The sequence below is a fragment of the Pecten maximus genome, chromosome 1 (genome assembly GCF_902652985.1).
Source record: "Pecten maximus chromosome 1, xPecMax1.1, whole genome shotgun sequence".
Classification (NCBI taxonomy): Eukaryota; Metazoa; Mollusca; class Bivalvia; order Pectinida; family Pectinidae; genus Pecten; species Pecten maximus.
Window position 1 is genome coordinate 51,475,177 of NC_047015.1, and position 18,837 is coordinate 51,494,013.

Here is an 18,837-nt window from a genome sequence, read left to right on the forward strand (position 1 = left end):
TACAGACAAGTGAATTGTCAAATTTTCGTACAGACAAGTAAATTGTCAAATTTTCTTACAGACAAGTAAATTATCAAATTTTCATACAGACAAGTAAATTGTCAAATTTTCTAGGCAATCTGCGCCTTTATCAAGACAAAAGTAAATTACAAATGATCACATATAGACATAGAACATGGAACAGTCACAGGTACACAGGTTTAGTAGATAAACAGCGAATGAATATGTATGAAACAAAATTCAGCAAGCCTTTTAAACCTCCATACTCTTCTTCAGGCACAAATGAAGCCCATAAAGGCAGAAAGAGCTTCCAAAAAATTCTTAGAATTTTGTTTTTATATATACCTTTGAAAGGAATTCATTTTTACATTTTTTAATGAATATTATACATACATGTATGTATATTTATTTATAAAATTGCTGGAACTTATTTCACCAACAAGGAAATTAAAGGAGCTTATTATCTCCCCTGATGAAAACTGGAATGACATGTGTTATCCTCTTTGTCCATCCGTTTGTCTTGTGTCACACTTACCCTTCCACAACATGTGATGGCAGCATGAAGAGTTTATACAAATAAACATAAAAAATTGTCTAAAATATCTAAAAGGAAAATGTAAAAACGGACAATGACAGTCAGTGTATATGAAAATTTATTGAAAATACACAAATATTTTGGCAGATAGTAAGTATAGACTTGTACATATCTATAAAGTTTTTATATAAACCTAAATAACTGTTTTTGTTCTGCATTTCCAAATTACAATTGAAAAAAGTAATATATGGTTTATATATACTCCTCGATGGGGACAAAGACAACAAAAACTATCACAGTTACCAGGTACATGTTTTATATTGTGCAGATTTAGGATAATAAATGTAATCTATATCGCTTTCACTAACAAATTCTAAAATGAAATATTGCATAATTTTTCAAAAGTAATGCATTTCAAAAATATTGAAACATATTCAAAATTTACATATTGTATACAAATATACAAGACAATTGAACAAAATTAATATCACATTTTACTTATATATTTTCAAATGTAAAAAATAATTGTTGAATATGTAATAACAGTATAAGATTTTTTTAACTGAACAAGTATGTAGAAACAAAAGCTTCATAGAAATATCACAAATCATGTTAAAACTTTTTGACGATTTTGATATCAACTTATCCTCTTATAATACTGACATATACTTACAAAAATGTATAGATACATCAAAATATTTGACTACATACATTTTGGCATTGAATTCTTTTCATTAGTAAATTTCATTAAAATTGATTTGACTAGATCAGATTATATAAAAGACAAACAATAGCAGTGTTTAAGATATTCATGATCAGATAGAAAAAATGTCAAAATAACTTCAAACTTAATTGCTGATACAGTATTTGCAAGAAATATTATCAAAATTCACTTTTTTTAAAAGAAATAAACATCTGAAATATTTGTCTTGATATATCTGTAAAAAGCAGTTATGAATTCAATAAATAGAATCTGATATAGATATCTTTGGTGTTCATATACATGCATATGTAAAATAAATTGTTACTTCATAGATTTCTCAAAGTCAACCAATCATATTTTGCACCGAAAGGTCAACTTATATCTGAAAGGTCAATGTACTTGACCAATCTGTTCTTTTATGTATAATGCTCTTTGAGGATTAATGTCCTATTGTGGATGTTAATTTCATCGTCTAGTCTCGTCCTACAATTCCTTGGAGCAGTTTTTTGTAGTCCCCGCTACAGTCTCCCTCAATCCACTTCCAAAGTGTCTGTTTGTTCTCTTCTAGGAAGGAAGCCTTGATTTGTTCCATATCGATCTGTAAACAAGCGCATGCTTATTCTATAGAAAAGACTCTCTTAAAGAATTTCATTCAGATATATAGCGATCCCTTTGTTATTTTGTCATTCTGATCATTCTAAACAAAATAGTTTGTGTAGAAGATTTCTCATGAATAATTCAGATCTTATTTAATCATTGTTTTTAAACAAAGTATACGTACATGTTGTATTATAATAATATATAAACATCAAAAATTCAATTCCTTTAAGAATGATCAAGCCTTTCTTCATAATTTGAGAATTTGTATATAAGTTAAAGAATAAGAAGACATTGAACCTGTATGTCTACTGTTGATCCTACTCTTTACCACAGGGGCTTGGCACGATTTTCCAAATGATGGTCCATATATATATGTATTATAGTGTCAAGACACTATAATACATATATATATGGACGATCATTTGGAAAATCGTGCCAAGCCCCTGTGCTCTTTACTACCTAAGACATGTAGATGGACGGCATCAGAAGGAAGGATACAATTATTGTCAAGGGAAGTAACTCTAAGAAAATTGTGCTATCTTGCATACAAGACTCAAAGAGTAATTACATGATTATCATGAGTTGATAGAACTTTTTCATTATTGTGATGCATTAATTATTATTATTATAAAAAGAAAGTCTAAATTTTCATATACCTTTTATGCTCAAAATCTTGTCACTATTATCTGATATATGATATATTATGAAGACATGTTGTCAAAAAAGTAATGCTTGTTTGCCGTTTAGTTGTTAATTACCTCAGAGCGGGAGACGATGATTCTAATGAGGTCAGAATCTGCTGTGCCCAATCCTTTCATCATCATTGTCAACCTCTTGGCAAAGTATCGTGGGGGGAACTTGATACACATCACTTAAAAATAATAAATACATGTACATGTGAAATCTGAGAAATTTAAGCTGCTGTTAAAGTATCTGGCATTTTTAAGTGCAAAGTAATAGATCAGAGAGGCCCCCAAGCTCAACAGAAGAGCTGGAGGACAAGTAACAAGTAAGTAACAAGTAAGAAACAAGTAAGTAACAAGTAAGTAACAAGTAAGTGACAAGTAAGTGACATAAGTGACAAGTAAGTAACAAGTACGTGACAAGTAAGTAACAAGTAAGTAACAAGTAAGTAACAAGTAAGTAACAAGTAAGTGACAAGTAAGTGACAAGTAAGTGACAAGTTAGTGACAAGTAAGTAACAAGTAACAAGTAAGTGACAAGTAAGTAACAAGTAAGTGACAAGTAAGTGACAAGTAAGTAACAAGTAACAAGTAAGTAACAAGTAAGTAACAAGTAAGAGATATATCCTGGCAAAAGTATTTCTTGACAACTCAGACAGACTGACTGACAGACAAAATATAAAGCTAAATACAGTTGAAACATGCCCATTTAAGAAAAGCTACAGGTATACAGCACGCACACTGTAAAATAAAAGTCTGTATATAAAGGCCACCTGTAATATAACAAAACCTGTCTACAATGTTAACCTGTATGTAACAACTGTCTACAAAGGTCACTTGTATATGACAAAAGCCTGTATATAGCCAACCTTTCTATAAATGTCACCTGTGTATCACAAACCTGTCTACAAAGGTCACCTGTTACGTTTTTTGTATGTAACAAACCTGTCTATAAAGGTCACCTGCATATTACAAACCTCTTTATAATAGTGACATTTATTTAGGCCTGTCCATAAAACCATTAAGGCTACTTGTATATATATAATAAAAATCTGTCTACAAAACCATCCTGTATATAACAATCTGTCTTTAAAGACGTCCTATATATCACAAAAAGCTGTCAATAAAAGTCACCTGTTTTGGTTTCAGTATCATAACACCTCTATATAAAGACAACCTGCCTATTAAGGTTAGTTTTCTGTGCTCCATTGTGTGACCTTTATTGACAGGTTTTATTGTATAATAATCTCCATTGGTAGTACCAGTTGAGGGACCAACTACTTACCCAAAGTGTATAAGGCCATCTCAAAATCTCCATTGGTAGTACCAGTTGAGGGACTAACTACTTACCCAAAGTGTATAAGGCCATCTCAAAATCTCCAGAGGTTTCTTCTTCCACAGCATTCTCAATATCACACTGGGATAGCTTAAGTTGTAAAAAATATTTAACATGAATTAGAAGATTACACTGTAATTCTTTTTCCATTATCTTGATTACATTAATGACCTTTACAACTGAGAAATTGTATAAAAATTTCTGACTGGTTGGTTCCTTGTGACTAAAATAGCATTGATATACCAGGATAAATGATCAGTTGACATTCAGAGATTGTTGACAGCAAAAGAAGAGCATGTAGTGACCTCAAAGAAACTGTAGTGGAACATTTATCCCAAGCTTTCTGAAAACCATTTATGTTTTGAGTATGTAACAAAAAAAAAATAGAACAAAGTGTAATGTATAAATTTTTAGCTCGTGAACTTTGACCTACTTTTAAAAATCTGATTCCAAATTTCAGCCTGCTTGGCAAGCTTCCATCTCTTGTTTTTTAAAAACTTTTGCCTTCGTGTAAAAGGTACAGCATTTTAATCTGCTAATTGGCCTCTGTCTGGTTACAAGCCAACACGTTTATTGCAGTTCAATAAAAATTCAAACAACCACTATCGACTTGTCCAGGAAAAACCCAATCATTTAAGTATGAGTTGACCCCTAGGCTTATTACAGGATGAATACTCTTTGTGTGCTGACCTTGACATATTCCGCGTATGTTCTCCTGAGCTGGTAAGGATCGCGGACAGAGAAGATCCGATTGAAGGTCTCCTCATCTGTACCCCATCTATCCTGACCTGCTTCAAACAACTTCTGGGCCTCGCGCTGAGCCTTTTTAACGTTCACCAACTTGTCATGGTTGACCGCAAACATTCCTGTAGGCATGTCCATCTCATTCTTCACTTCCTCAACGGCCTCATCTAACCTCTCAAAGTCGATGATTTCACGGTTACCCTACAGTGAATACAGGAATTATGGGTAATTATAGGTCTCACCAGTCCAACTGTGGAACGTATTGTAATTTTCAATAAACGAACCCAAAAATCTTTAAAATGAAGTCCCCCCCCCCCCCCCTACACACACAAATTACCATACTCTCAGGTTATATTGATAGCAAACAAGCCACGACTTAAGCAGTTGTATTCAAGTTTAAATGTTTCTCCACTGCAGAACATAAAGTTCAAAATCACTAATTCTCAAAAAAAAAATTCAAAGACATTTTTGAACAAAGAGAAAATATTCACCTGGTAGATTAATATATGACAAAATGTAATTACCATTGAAAATCTTGCTCTTCCTGAGAAGAAAATCGATCAAATATACATGTTTCAATATATGACTTAAAACTAAATTTGGAATAAAATTAACAAACCACATCTTTCCCAAAGTTTTTCTCAGCAATTTCTCAAAAACCGAAGTAAATTTTACCTCAGAGTACACCGATGGAATGCAATACAGTTGTAAAAGTAGAGAGTTTAAGGTCACCTTACTCACTCAGACTAAGAGGAATTTTCCTTTAGCCTGGTGGTAGGATGTTTGCCTTGAGAGCAAAGTGTCACTAGTTCGAAGCCCTAGCATTGGCAAAGTATTTTTCATTACTCCTTCCTATAACAGATTTGGTGCTGTTGACCTCTCCAAGTGAAAGCTATAGGATTGTGAGGCTTCCTTGGAGCTAAAGAACCTGGGTTGTGGTTGTCTTTGGGGGTGAAGACTTTGTGAAGGAGGGAGTATTGTAAATGTAGAGAGTATAAGGTCACCTTACTACCTCAGACTAGTGGGAATTTCCCTCAAGCCTAGTGGTAGGATGTTTTCCTTGAGAGCAAGAGGTCTTTTACCTGAGATGCTGATATCAGCAGGCGTTTGTAGTCTCCCGAAGTGTCATTTGCAATGTCTTCCTCAAGGGCACATTCTGGAGCTTTCAGATCAGGAAAAGCAACTACAAGAAGAAAAAGAGCGCAATGATTAACTCTTCCTAAAATGAGTGGAGATTCACCTGATTTTAGCATGTACCAGAGTTGCATGTATTGGAACGTACCGAAGATCTACATGATAATTCAACTCAAAATCAAATCTGACATGCTAGAAATAATGAAAATGACACTATCAACCATTCTTGCTTGCTGGTTTTGTTGCTGGGTTTATCGGCCCATGAACAGCTTAGGGTCATTTTGAGGTTGGGTCTTCTTGTAGTAGTTGGTGACTACTTCACTGAACAACATATTGGAGGCCCATCACATGCTATCCAGATCAATTCAGGTAAAGTGTCTTGCCAAGCTAGCTAGACACAACTGTGACAGTACAGACCAGCCCATTTCTCAGCTTTCTGAGAAACTCAAACCAGCACTGGTGGGCAGTGTCCATTCATGTACCTTCACCTGAGGCTACCTGGCCAGCGCTCTAACCGACTGAGCTATTGCAGCCCCTATTAACCTGTTACTCAAACAACCATATAATCAGGAAGAATACCAGCTTACCATCTTTGTATGCTTCCACCATGGCTTGAATCTGAGGATTGGTGCGAGAAAACATGATCTCACAAAGTACGGAGTCGTCTGTTCCTAAACCCTACAACAATAAATGTCACTTATGTAATCATTATATAACCTATAAGATGCAAACGTTCACTTCACCCTGATTCAATCGATTTTTTCTTAACTGAAGTTATGATAATACTTACATGGAAATGTAATATGATGTCTATAAATATGTACATACTGTATATGCAAGCATGGTATACCTTATGGTTCACCTCTATGAAATGTCTTCCTTAAGGGCACATACTGTATTAATTCTGTAATTAGCCCCTGATGCAAATTGCATCAAATACAGTATATATAACTGACACAAAGCAGTATAGGGTGTTTGGCTCATTGCAGAATAATGATGATTAAACCATTTGTAATACATGTAGTTATTACTGAACTTCCATAGACATTAACAGGTTTACAACTTCGCTAACCAGTGGTGTGTTCAATACGATACTCTCCTTAAGTTCTAGTGAACAGGAGCTAGGGTGTCGTATTGAACACCCTTGGCTAGTGAAGTTGACAGGCTTATTACCCTGAGGAAGGGCTTATTGCTGGTTAAATGTAATGCCATTTTACTTACATATATAGCGTTTCTCACACACCAAGCATCATACACGTCCGGACTGACAAACAGGGCCATGACACACTCCTTCAGGTCGCCACTGAGTTCAGATTTCAGACGTTCAATCAGATCCTACACAATTAAAAACAAACCAACTTTTAATGAGAAGCTAAACACTTTTTCATGTCTGTTCTTTACTTTATAAGGTAAAAGGTATAAAGGGCCTGTTATAATTGTCAGCATATAGACTTCTAGACTATACTTCTGTTTGTTATCGTTAAATAATTTGAAGATATGCTTCAACAAATATGGAACAGTTTTAGCAAAATTTTGCAGGAATAGAGTTATTTCCTCTGTTGAAGGTTTTATTTTAATTTGTCTCTCATTTTGATGCCCTTCATAATTCCTTAAAGATGTGGCGAGGTTGAACTAGTTATTATAAAATATTTGAATTATTTAATTATCCATGCATTGGAAGATTTATAGCTATAGCTACTAGTATCACTAACACTTACTGCACTATTGAGTCTTAAACCTTTTCTTAAGTTCCTGCAGAAATAGAGTTATTACCCCTGTTGAAGGTATTTGTCTTTCATTTTGTTGCCCTTCATAATTCCTTACAGATGTAGGTGAGGTTGAACTAGTTATTATATAATATTTCTAATTGCTTGATTGCCCATACATTGGAAGACTTATAGCTATTAACTTACTACACCATAAGCAGTCTTAAACATTTTCTTCAGGTCCTGTCTCTGTGAGTTATTTCGTGTTGTGATGACATGTATGATGGCGTCCTCATTTGTGCCTGAGAAGAAAATAAAAACATGTCATATAATCAATTAATATAATAATTATAAGAGTTGATTGATTGAACTTAGTTATTAGTATGCATGATAATTAAATATGCGTTGAATTGATGAAAGCAAGGTTTTCCAATGAAGCAGTTTTGAAAGCTCAAACTCAATGATTTGAGGAACTTTAGATAAACCTAATGTATTTTTCAACTGTTATTTGATTCTTACTACCTAGGTATAATCTATGGAAAATTATCAGTAAGGCACAAGAAATTGATTTTAAGCACAGAATTCATGCTTTTTAGTCATTATCATTCTTTTTCATCAACTTTTATCATTCATTTTCATCATGGACCGGAACCCGGAAAACTCAGGTGAGTCTATTTACATATAGACAATACAGGTAAATCATGGACTTATTACCGTAGGTACGGTACGTGTATTTAGTTCTTTAGACATGACCGATTGGATTGGTAGACATAACTAAAATAAAGTAAAATCGTCCTAGATTAATTATATTCGGTGCTGGTGAAATTTTTGCCTACAGTTACCAGGCAACAACCAACAAATACGCACCACTCGTTACTCTGGTATCGAACCAACAGAGGAGTTATCAAATGTTAAGATAAAATTTTCACATCATTTAAATTTGCAGTGTAAAAATTTTGGTGGGTAAAATTTTGGCGATCTAGATACGGACCCGCCAAATCGCCAAATTAAAGCCCCACTAAAATTTTCCGCTATACAGTATATTGCTTCATTTTTTTATCTTGATATAAATGTTTATCCAGTATATTTTACCTAATCCATCCATAGCCGCATCAAGGTATATACAGTCGTATTCCGCGTTCCATTTTTCTCCGGCAGCCTCCGTACCGTCAAACTCGGCTATGAAGGGAACAACAGGATCGTCGGCTGTATATTTGGTGAAAGCCTTGACGGTGCCAGTGGTAGGCTCGAGACTGTTGTATTTATCCAAGTGATCCTTCAGTCTGGCTACATACTTAGACTTCAGGGTCGCCCGCTGCTCATCACTCAAGCCAGCAATCTTCTCTGCTATTTTCTATAACCAATAATTATAACTTAGATTTTCTTCAAACTGTATATTTTTATTTGTTTTTTTTATACATCAAAATCTTTCTTACCTCAAATAAGTCCCCTAACCTAGAGTTGTACCATACTTATCCGGAAATAGGACCCCTCCCCTAGTGTAAAAGTACTATACTTATCCTCAAACAGGACCCCTCCCCTAGCTAAAAATTTAAAAAAAAGTAAATGCTTTACTAGACATACATCTTTTGTCACAATGTGAAATATGAAGCTTGAAAATGAATGCGACATATCATATGGGCAGGGGAATATACTGTAGTCAATTTCGCTTTTAACTTACAGCCTTCTTTTTAGCCTTCTTACGGATCTTCTTCCGTGACTTCTTCACCTCTTCCTCTTCTTCCTCGTCTTCTTCGTAATCCTCCTCATCCTCTTCCTCCTCCTCATCCACCAGTCCAGCCTACGAAAATAGACAGACATTGTATATTTAGCTTGCAAACATTTTAGTGACTCACTAAGGAATTTTTCACTGCAATTTTCAATGATACAATATTTTCTTGAAGATTATTTTTAAATATTTCAGCAGTAATATTATTTTAGCGGTGTTCCTTCCAAAATCATGGCCAGTCCACTAAATTATCATTCCACTATTTGTAGTTGCTGTATAAACATTTTCCTTTTTTTTTTTTTTTTTTTAAATTTTGTGGATGTGTCAATTCATCATCACATTATTTAGTTAAATTCAGCAACATGATAAAACCTGCATGCGCAAAGAAAATTTGAAAGTGTAGATAAGACAGATCTCTGTCATCACATCACTTCTTATTCTTATATTAATCTGTTGGATGTGTCGGCATCACAATTTTAAAGTGAAAGTTGAAGGATGAAGTCCATGTCATGTGTAGTAATCCTATTCTAAATGTTCATGACTTTGACTACATGAACCTCTTAAACTCTTTAAAAAAAAAAAAATTAAGCGATATTGAAGGTCAATTACCACACAGTATTTATATTTGCTCCCTCAGAGGTCATACTAATTAGCAGTGATCTAGCGAGGTCATATATCAAATGTGACAATCAATACAGGTCAAAGGTCAGTGTAATAGAGGCTCAGATAGAATAGATATCAATATTTTCAAACATGAAAACAAAAGAGTTAAAAGAACATCGTAGCATAATCTTTGGCACTGTCTGAGCTAAGAACCAGATGAAATTTTGGTGAACAAATTTGTCATATTAATATCTAAAGAGATCACTATTTCCATTAAATTTTTTTTAATTGAATTTTGGTTTTGTTTTGTTTAATGTCCTATTAACAGCCAGGGTCATTTAAGGACTTGCTGGGCTCTAGAGGTGGAGGAAAGCCGGAGTACCCGGAGAAAAACCACCAGCCTACGGTCAGTACCTGGCAACTCTCAACCCAGAGGTGGAGGGCTAGTGATTAAGTGTTAGGACACCTTAACCACTCAGCCACCGCGGCCCCAATGAATACAAAGCAATAATAATAATTTACAGGAAGTAAAGAAGGGATCAAAAGACTGGTTACCTACCTCTTCTGCAAGATCAAGGAAACAGTTGTCTGTACTCCATGTTGTGTTAATGTTGATGTTGGTTTGTATTGTAGGGGGCATCTGCTGCATAGGGCATGGCATCTGTATGTAAAATAGGAGGACAACATTACTCATAATGATAACAAAGGTCACCTTTTACATGAGGCAATGCATTCATGTGTTTAGTTTTGGTCAAGCATAAAGGTCAGGGTCAATATATGTAGCAAAGTCAGTTCAAGCCAAGGTCAATATGTTTACGACAGCAATTAATATAATTATGACCTTTATTGGTGCTAAATGTACAAAGGTCAAGGTCAGTATATAATAAGAAGTCTTTGATCTATAGCTGTGGCACTTAGGAGTAACTTATACATCTACATGTAAACAAAGGTCAAGGTCAACATAAGAAAGGAAAATTAAGCATGTACAACACTATAATTTATAGGAAATATGCATACAATATTCAAAGTAAAAATAAGGCAAAAAATATACAAATTTGAGTAATAGACAATAAGGAAATAGACAAAAGGTCTAAAGACAAGGTCATACAGAGGACAGTAGATCATTGAATAGTTATGAGCAATGGGCAAACAAGATAAAATCAGGCAAGTGACTACACACATGTAACTTATGGTATCCTTGAGATACATATATGTTTAGGTCAAGGTGGATGTCACTTGTTAGTGGCACAGGGACTTGGCACAAATTCTTATAAAAAGCAATGGTTCATATATTCATATGCAGGCTTGGAAATGGTGTCAGGCGCGGATCCAGGAATTTGAAAAAGGGGGCGGGGGGGGGGGGGGGGGGGGGGGGGGCAGTGATTTAGTGGTAATGCGAGCGCCATAGGCGCGAGCCGAATTTTTTTTTGGCGAGGGGTCTTGGGGCCAAAATTTCCGAAACATGAAATTTTACAATCTTTCGGGGATAAATCATCCGAAAAAGGGGGGGGTCCTGACTCCCAGGATCCCCCCCCCCCCTTGGATCCGCTAGTGCGACTCTAGGTCGAAAACGCGAGAGTGCAAAAATGTGTTGGCGAGGGTGCGAAAATGAGAGAATGAGAGAATGCGAAAGAGCGATAATGCGAGAATGAGAAAAATGCGAGAATGCGAAAATGCAAGATTAACCTCGCACTCTCGCCATCACGACTTTGCATTCTCGCTGTCCAGTTTTCGCATTCTCGCGTTTTAGACCTAAGGTGGAGAATGCGAGAATGCGAGATTAGGCCTTAACAGTCATCCTCGCACTCTTGCTTATTCGTTCACATATATATATATCCAACGTAATGTATATCCCTATATATGTTCCTCCAAAATAAGCGAACTTCCTTACGCTAGAGTGTGAGAACGTGAGATTTAATACCTGGCCCTAACGAGCCACAATAGTAATATACTCACACCAGCAAATGGGTTCATCATCATCTGCATTACTGGAGGAAAGGCAGGTGGACCTGTAAATACATTTATTATAAAAGTAAGGAAGCTGTAGGTATTTTCATATCAATTACATATCCAAGTCGAACAACAAAATTTCAGGATAAGATTGAGTGAAGCAATATAGATTTAATAGAATATGAAATTATAAGTAGGACATTATATAAGTATAGTTTTAAACAATGCAAAAGTGAAAAGGGATGAAATGCTTTAGTCATTGTAAACAAAAATTCTGGAAAAATCAGTCTGAATTAGCTTCCATATGCATTGTATGTGTAGTTTAAGGGCATAAAATAATTGTCAAAACAAAAATGTCATACATGTACAGTACATAATATTAATTAACTGTTCATGATGATGTCATTTTCAAACATTCCATTTTCATTATATATGAAGCCTGGTAAAGCAGTTATAATTAAATCCAAGGGAGATAACTCCACCAAACTAAAAAAAAATGTTCAAGATGAAAGGTGGTAGTTGGGTTTGGGAATTGGGGCTTTCTTAAATACAATCAACCATATTTATCCACAGTAATTATCTTAGCTTACTTGTTTTGAAAGTGAAAATTCTGCAAAAAGGAAGAAGGGAGTTTAGTCCCAACTCCCTTCTTCTTTTTTGCAGAATTTTCACTTTCAAAACAAGTAAGCTAAGATAATTGCTGTACAAATATTTACTCCCAAAAATTTAATACCTACCTCTAAACTTTTACAGTAGGGGTTGGGGCTTATTTGAGGGTAAGTACGGTATACAGTGTACTATATTTACTCCATATCTACCTGAATTGACTTGGTAGGCTGGATTATTATAAGTAAACCCTCCTCCATAGTAGTTGCTCTGCTGGTATGGATTGCCAAACTATAAATAAAAAACAATATTATTAATTATCTTCATTAATAAAACCATCATTGATCGAGGTTTTTAATTTCATTTGCTTCATTCAATTGTTATTAATTTTCAAACTGACTCTTTCTTTTACTTACATATGCCATGATGGAAGTCTATCCTCACAGAAACCTGTTGAAATAAGTAAAGTACATTGATAAATAGAAGCAAAATAAAAAAAAAATCTTTTATGTCACATTTTGTGTCTCTGCAATTATTAAATTTATTGGAATCACAATTTAGATTATATAAAATCGGTTGATCCTTGCATAATTTCTTAATCAAAACACGCTGTAAAAAGCTGTGAATACAGATTTTTATTCTGGTGGTATGTATAAAGTCATATATATATATATACACAAGGTCATATATATATATAAATACATGGTTACATCAATACACAAGGTGAAGGTCATTCCTATACACAAGGTCATATCTATACACATGGTCATATCTATACACAAGGTCATATCTATACACAAGGTCACGGCTATACACAAGGTCATATCTATACACAAGGTCATATCTATACACAAGGTCACATCGATGCACAAGGTCATATCTATACACATGGTCATATCTATACACAAGGTCACGGCTATACACAAGGTCATATCTATACACAAGGTCATATCTATACACAAGGTCATATCTATACACAAGGTCATATCTATACACAAGGTCACGGCTATACACAAGGTCATATCTATACACAAGGTCATATCTATACACAAGGTCATATCTATACACAAGGTCACGGCTATACACAAGGTCATATCTATACACAAGGTCATATCTGTACACAAGGTCATATCTATACACAAGGTCACATCGATGCACATGGTCATATCTATACACAAGGTCATATCTATATACATGGTCATATACATGTAGGTCATATATATATATACAAGGTCATAACTATACACAAGGTCACGGCTATACACAAGGTCATAACTATACACAAGGTCATATCTATACACAAGGTCATATCTATACACAAGGTCATATCTATACCCAAGGCCATATCTATACACAAGGTCATAGGTCATATCGATCTATACACACGGTCATAGATCATATCTATATACATGGTCATATACATGTAGGTCATATATATATATACAAGGTCATAACTATACACAAGGTCATATCTATACACAAGGCCATAGGTCATATCTATACACAAGGTCATATCTATACACAAGGTCATATCTATACACAAGGTCATATCTATGCACAAGGTCATATCTATACCCAAGGCCATATCTATACACAAGGTCATAGGTCATATCGATCTATACACACGGTCATAGATCATATCTATATACATGGTCATATAGGTCATATATATATACAAGGTCATAACTATACATAAGGTCACGGCTATACACAAGGTCATATCTATACACAAGATCATATATATATACAAGGTCAGATCTATACCCAAGGTCATATCTAAACTTGGAGGGTAATTTCGTACCTAAACCCTGCGGGAGCGACGGTTGAGCGATGAGGATTAAAATCACCCCGCGATGTCGCTCCCGCAGCCGAATGATGTGATGGGGATTCATGGGATTAACGACACGTGTACCGATGTTATGTTTTTGTTGCTAGCAGTCCGTACGGTCAGCACATCATTGTTTGAATAAAAGCAAATTTTATCTTCATTACTACATCTTATATTATTTTGTCTTTGAATTTCTGTAGTAAGTTTCATAGACTGTACCTGACATGTGTACAATAATTTGAACATTTCGTAGTTTTAAATCCACGGCCTAAAAACGTCGTGTTTTTATTACAATCATTAATTATATGTCCCTCATCAGAGACTACATTCTGGCATGGCTAATATCATGGACATTCACTTCGATGTATATTACCGGTAGATATATCGAAATCCGTGCTAATATTTCCCAAACTATAGTAGCTGATCAATTTAATTACTTCATTATCAGAAGAAGAAAAGTCATCACAACATTTCCCATTTTAGCAGCCTAGTACAAATTAAATTATTATGTGAGATATCGAACTTTGCAACGGGATAATCGATTACAGGTGAAGCAAAGATTTCGATTACAAGACAGAGGATTGGAGTATATAAATCATAGAATGATTGTGTATGGTCCAATACCCCATCTTTATTGTGAAAGAGAAAAAAAAAAACAATTTGTGTCATATGTCATGTGTATGTGATAAAAAAACATCAATAAAAAATTTTTTTAAACACATTTTATAAGAATGATATGGAAATCGTTTCCGTCCCTTTTATTTGGGAATTAAAACAACGTACTGATCATGCAGATGTCACCATTAATATTATGATCAAGACCTAACTGTATAGCTTCTCAGAATGTTATGAGGGAATTTTATCAATAATTTCCAAAACATGTGAGGAATTAAATTATCATGAAGTAACATAAATCTGTGAAAATCAGGATCACTACTCATTCATGCTCCCCCCTCCCCCTACTTTTTCTTTGTATAAATGTATATCTTACTTTCACTTTCTATTTACTTACCACTGGAAATACGCCATCTGATAAGTATTCTTGTAAGAATTTGTAAAAATCGTACTTCTTTAGAATTATTATAATACCACTTGTAAACTCGTTATTGTACATAATGGTATCCATATATGTCATTAAAGTTTCACTTTTCGAAAGACACCACAATTCACATACAGAGCCGAAGCCGATACTTTTGATTTAATTCTTTTACAAATATAGTTAATGGATTTAACGCACATGAATGAGTCCCACTTCTAATTAAACTCGTGACACCACTTTAAGCTTATTACAAGCACGAACTGTGCGTTTGATACCATTAAAATTATTGTTTAATATCACACCAACATGAGTTTTTCTTTAACCACTGGGAGAAGACGCCCGTAAAGATAGTTTCGCAACAATATTGTGATTCTTTTTTCTAGAGAAACAAATTAATTTACTTTTTTTTTTTACCAAGGAAAAGGTGAGTCCCACTTCTAATTAAACTCGTGACACCACTTTAAGCTTATTACAAGCACGAACTGTGCGTTTGATACCATTAAAATTATTGTTTAATATCACACCAACATGAGTTTTTCTTTAACCACTGGGAGAAGACGCCCGTAAAGATAGTTTCGCAACAATATTGTGATTCTTTTTTCTAGAGAAACAAATTAATTTACTTTTTTTTTTTACCAAGGAAAAGGTGAAGCGACACTTTTTACTATATAATTCACTTATCCCGAGCATGGTCTGTAAGCTTTCACGTTGTGTACTAGCTAAGCATCAGCTTGTGTTGGTTTTATTCTTAAATCAGCAATTAGTCACCATGTGCACATTTTTCAATTGTGTCTAGATTGAATTCAAATCATTAAATAGAAGACTACTTGTTAATCAGAGACGTCTCTGATGTTATGTCTGTATTACATGTTGCTTTTAAAATATGCCATGACTTTGAAGTAATACTGATCAATAAATTGATACAAATATTGAAAAAGCGTATGCATCGGATCGGGTTGATTGACGTTGCCGTTTGTGCCTGATGACACACCCTAATCAAGCACAGCCTAGCTACGTACTATATAGCTCCGCCCACATATACCCTCAGATTTGTTGCCACAGGTGTGATTGACATGTCTAATTGTCAGAATTTACAGATAATATTGATGTGTTACAGTCACAAATTAATGAATATGCACGTTCAAAGCGTAAAATGTACCACTTTATACCCCAAACCTTCGAGTACGAATACTCTACTTTAATATGAATAGGCTTTTATTTATTCAACGGGGTTTACGGCCCTTCAGCTGACGAGGATACATATAGTCGTTATACATATATATAGATCATCTATAAAAGATTGAAAACGAGACCGGTATCCACGGACGCCATAGACTATATAATCGTCAATATTTCATACTGACCTGCGTCTTAATTGTTTGCATATATTTACACACACTGTACTGGAGACTAATTAAGCATTGACGTTCGCTCTAACGATGAATGATCACAACACAACTTATGAAAATGTTATTGTCAATATAGGATATATGTTATATAAAGATAAAGGTCAAATACAGCATCGTCATATGCCACCGGAGCTTTAATTAGGTTAATGCTGATGAAATGGAAAAAATATCATAAGAGATTAAACATAATGAAAAGCTCTATCCAAAATATTGTCAACATGTACAGGCTCTTCTTAATAAGTTATTAATAAATGATAAATACTACTTGGAAAAAATACATATTTTCCAGCAAGTTTAATTTTGACGACCTTAACTTAATTAAACGAAGGGATTGTCCCTTTAAAGTGTCAAACATCTTACAATATATAAAATACTTCATAAAATAGTAATCAAGTTATGTCCAGCTATTTATGACTTATTTAGACACTGTAATGCATAAACAAAATGAAGTATAAGATATTGCATACTAAAAGTGAATTAGGTAAGGCTATCCCAAGGTGTTAAAAATAGTACAGTAAGTAGCCACGTTATGTTATATTAATTACAAGCTACGTGAACTTCGTCTTTAACCTCATTTGATAAACAATATTTACACATGCAAACAACCCCAAAATATCACCTTTGAACTTAAGCTTAGCCTAAACTTTTAATGAATTAAATCATGTGGAACGACAAAGGGTTTAAAGAAGATTAAGTTTGTGGATTATTTTTGCTAAAACTTCCTTGGTATGACTATGCGTATCAGTGTATAGTAAAATGGCATATATTTTTGTGTGATTTTTTTTACACATTAATTTCTTGCTAATATTGAGAATAAGGTGGGTGGTATTGATTTTTTTTTTTTACAGTTTAAAAAATTTGTGTATTGATTTTTTTTCTTTTTTTTTTCTTTTTTTTTTCTTTTTCTTTTTTCTAAATTTTACAAGTAAATATACTCAAACAAAAAATCAATTTGGAGATAAAATAAATATTATATAGATATATATAACATTAATTATATACATGGATGTATTTATCAACAGCATCGCCGTCGTTTGTTGAAGAGCTTACTCGATCGTGCTTAGCAACAGCGACATCAGACTAAATATTTGAATACTTTAAATAAAGATAACAAACATATGTTAACAACATAATGTTTTCTTCGTGAACTAAAACAAATCTATCCGTTTTGAATCGTCTATTTGAACTCGATATCCAATAGATAACGTTGATGGCAATTACTCTTACCTTGCTTATCGTACCTGCTTGTATCCGCGAGGCGCTTAGCTTAATTTTTGTCTTGCGATGCAAACATCCACGTGACCAGCATATGTTCGCCGATTGTTTACAGGTCTCCAAGACTCTTTTACCCGGAGGCTTACACGGAATTTTACAGGTAAGTCATAATGTCAATATGTGTATTGGGAAACATAATAATAAAAGTAGAGGTCAGTTTATATATAGGAGGTCTATGAGTCCATATAGTTTAACCAAATGTACCGGTCACAAGTTATTTCTCGTTTCCTATTGTGTATTTCTGCTATATAGTGTACACGATAGCCTACATTTTCCTCTAGCACCATACCAAACATATGTCTGGTATCAGGGCCAGAGGAAACTCGGGCTATGTACATGAGTTCACCTTGTAAAACGTAAATCTTTGTTCTTTCCCCAAAATAATGATAATTGCAAAGTTAGTATGGAAATGCTGTGTCTTTCTATTATAATGTTAGTTTGTACTAATTCCAGTTAATTATTTAGTCCGTTTAATAAACAAAAACAAATAAATAAATAAATAAATAAATATAAACAAATGAATAAACCAATCAATAAATCAATAAAACAAATTAAATATTTAACGAATAAATAAACGAAAATGTATCATAACTGTCACTCTTGGCGACGATGGCTATCATTACGTAATATGTACGTGCAGACGTATTTCGCAATTCTTTTCTCATAATACATACCTGTGATTTGTTATGGTTCAATAATGCTATTGATATTCAAAACAGGATATTTGATAATCCCAACCATTTTGTTAATTATCCTTCGGGTTCATAGTTTATACCCATAGACAATATTGTATGTGTTGGAGTAAAGTTACGAAAAAAGATGGCAATGATTGTCTTTCAATAAGTTCGTTTTAAATGTTTTAAAACAACATATTTCAGTACTGTGCCTACACTGGACATTTAAAATATACGGCATTGTGGAGCTTGCTATTTAAAGCGTCAGTTGAACAAGTCAGAA

General features: G+C 34.1%; 1 protein-coding gene across 1 annotated transcript; it reads right to left on the minus strand.

Moving 5' to 3' along the window:
• Positions 1 to 639: 639 nt before the first annotated feature.
• LOC117337432 (annexin A4-like) lies at positions 640 to 17,931 on the minus strand. Its single transcript, XM_033898419.1, has 15 exons — positions 17,833 to 17,931; positions 12,746 to 12,779; positions 12,542 to 12,620; positions 11,730 to 11,782; positions 10,333 to 10,434; positions 9,123 to 9,242; positions 8,534 to 8,795; positions 7,649 to 7,743; positions 6,957 to 7,070; positions 6,323 to 6,413; positions 5,684 to 5,784; positions 4,548 to 4,802; positions 3,872 to 3,947; positions 2,597 to 2,709; positions 640 to 1,836 (listed from the first exon to the last, which is right to left on the minus strand). The coding sequence occupies exons 2-15, from the start codon at positions 12,752 to 12,754 to the stop codon at positions 1,711 to 1,713; spliced, it is 1,596 nt and encodes a 531-aa protein (XP_033754310.1). The 5' UTR covers positions 12,755 to 12,779; positions 17,833 to 17,931; the 3' UTR covers positions 640 to 1,710.
• Positions 17,932 to 18,837: the final 906 nt, after the last annotated feature.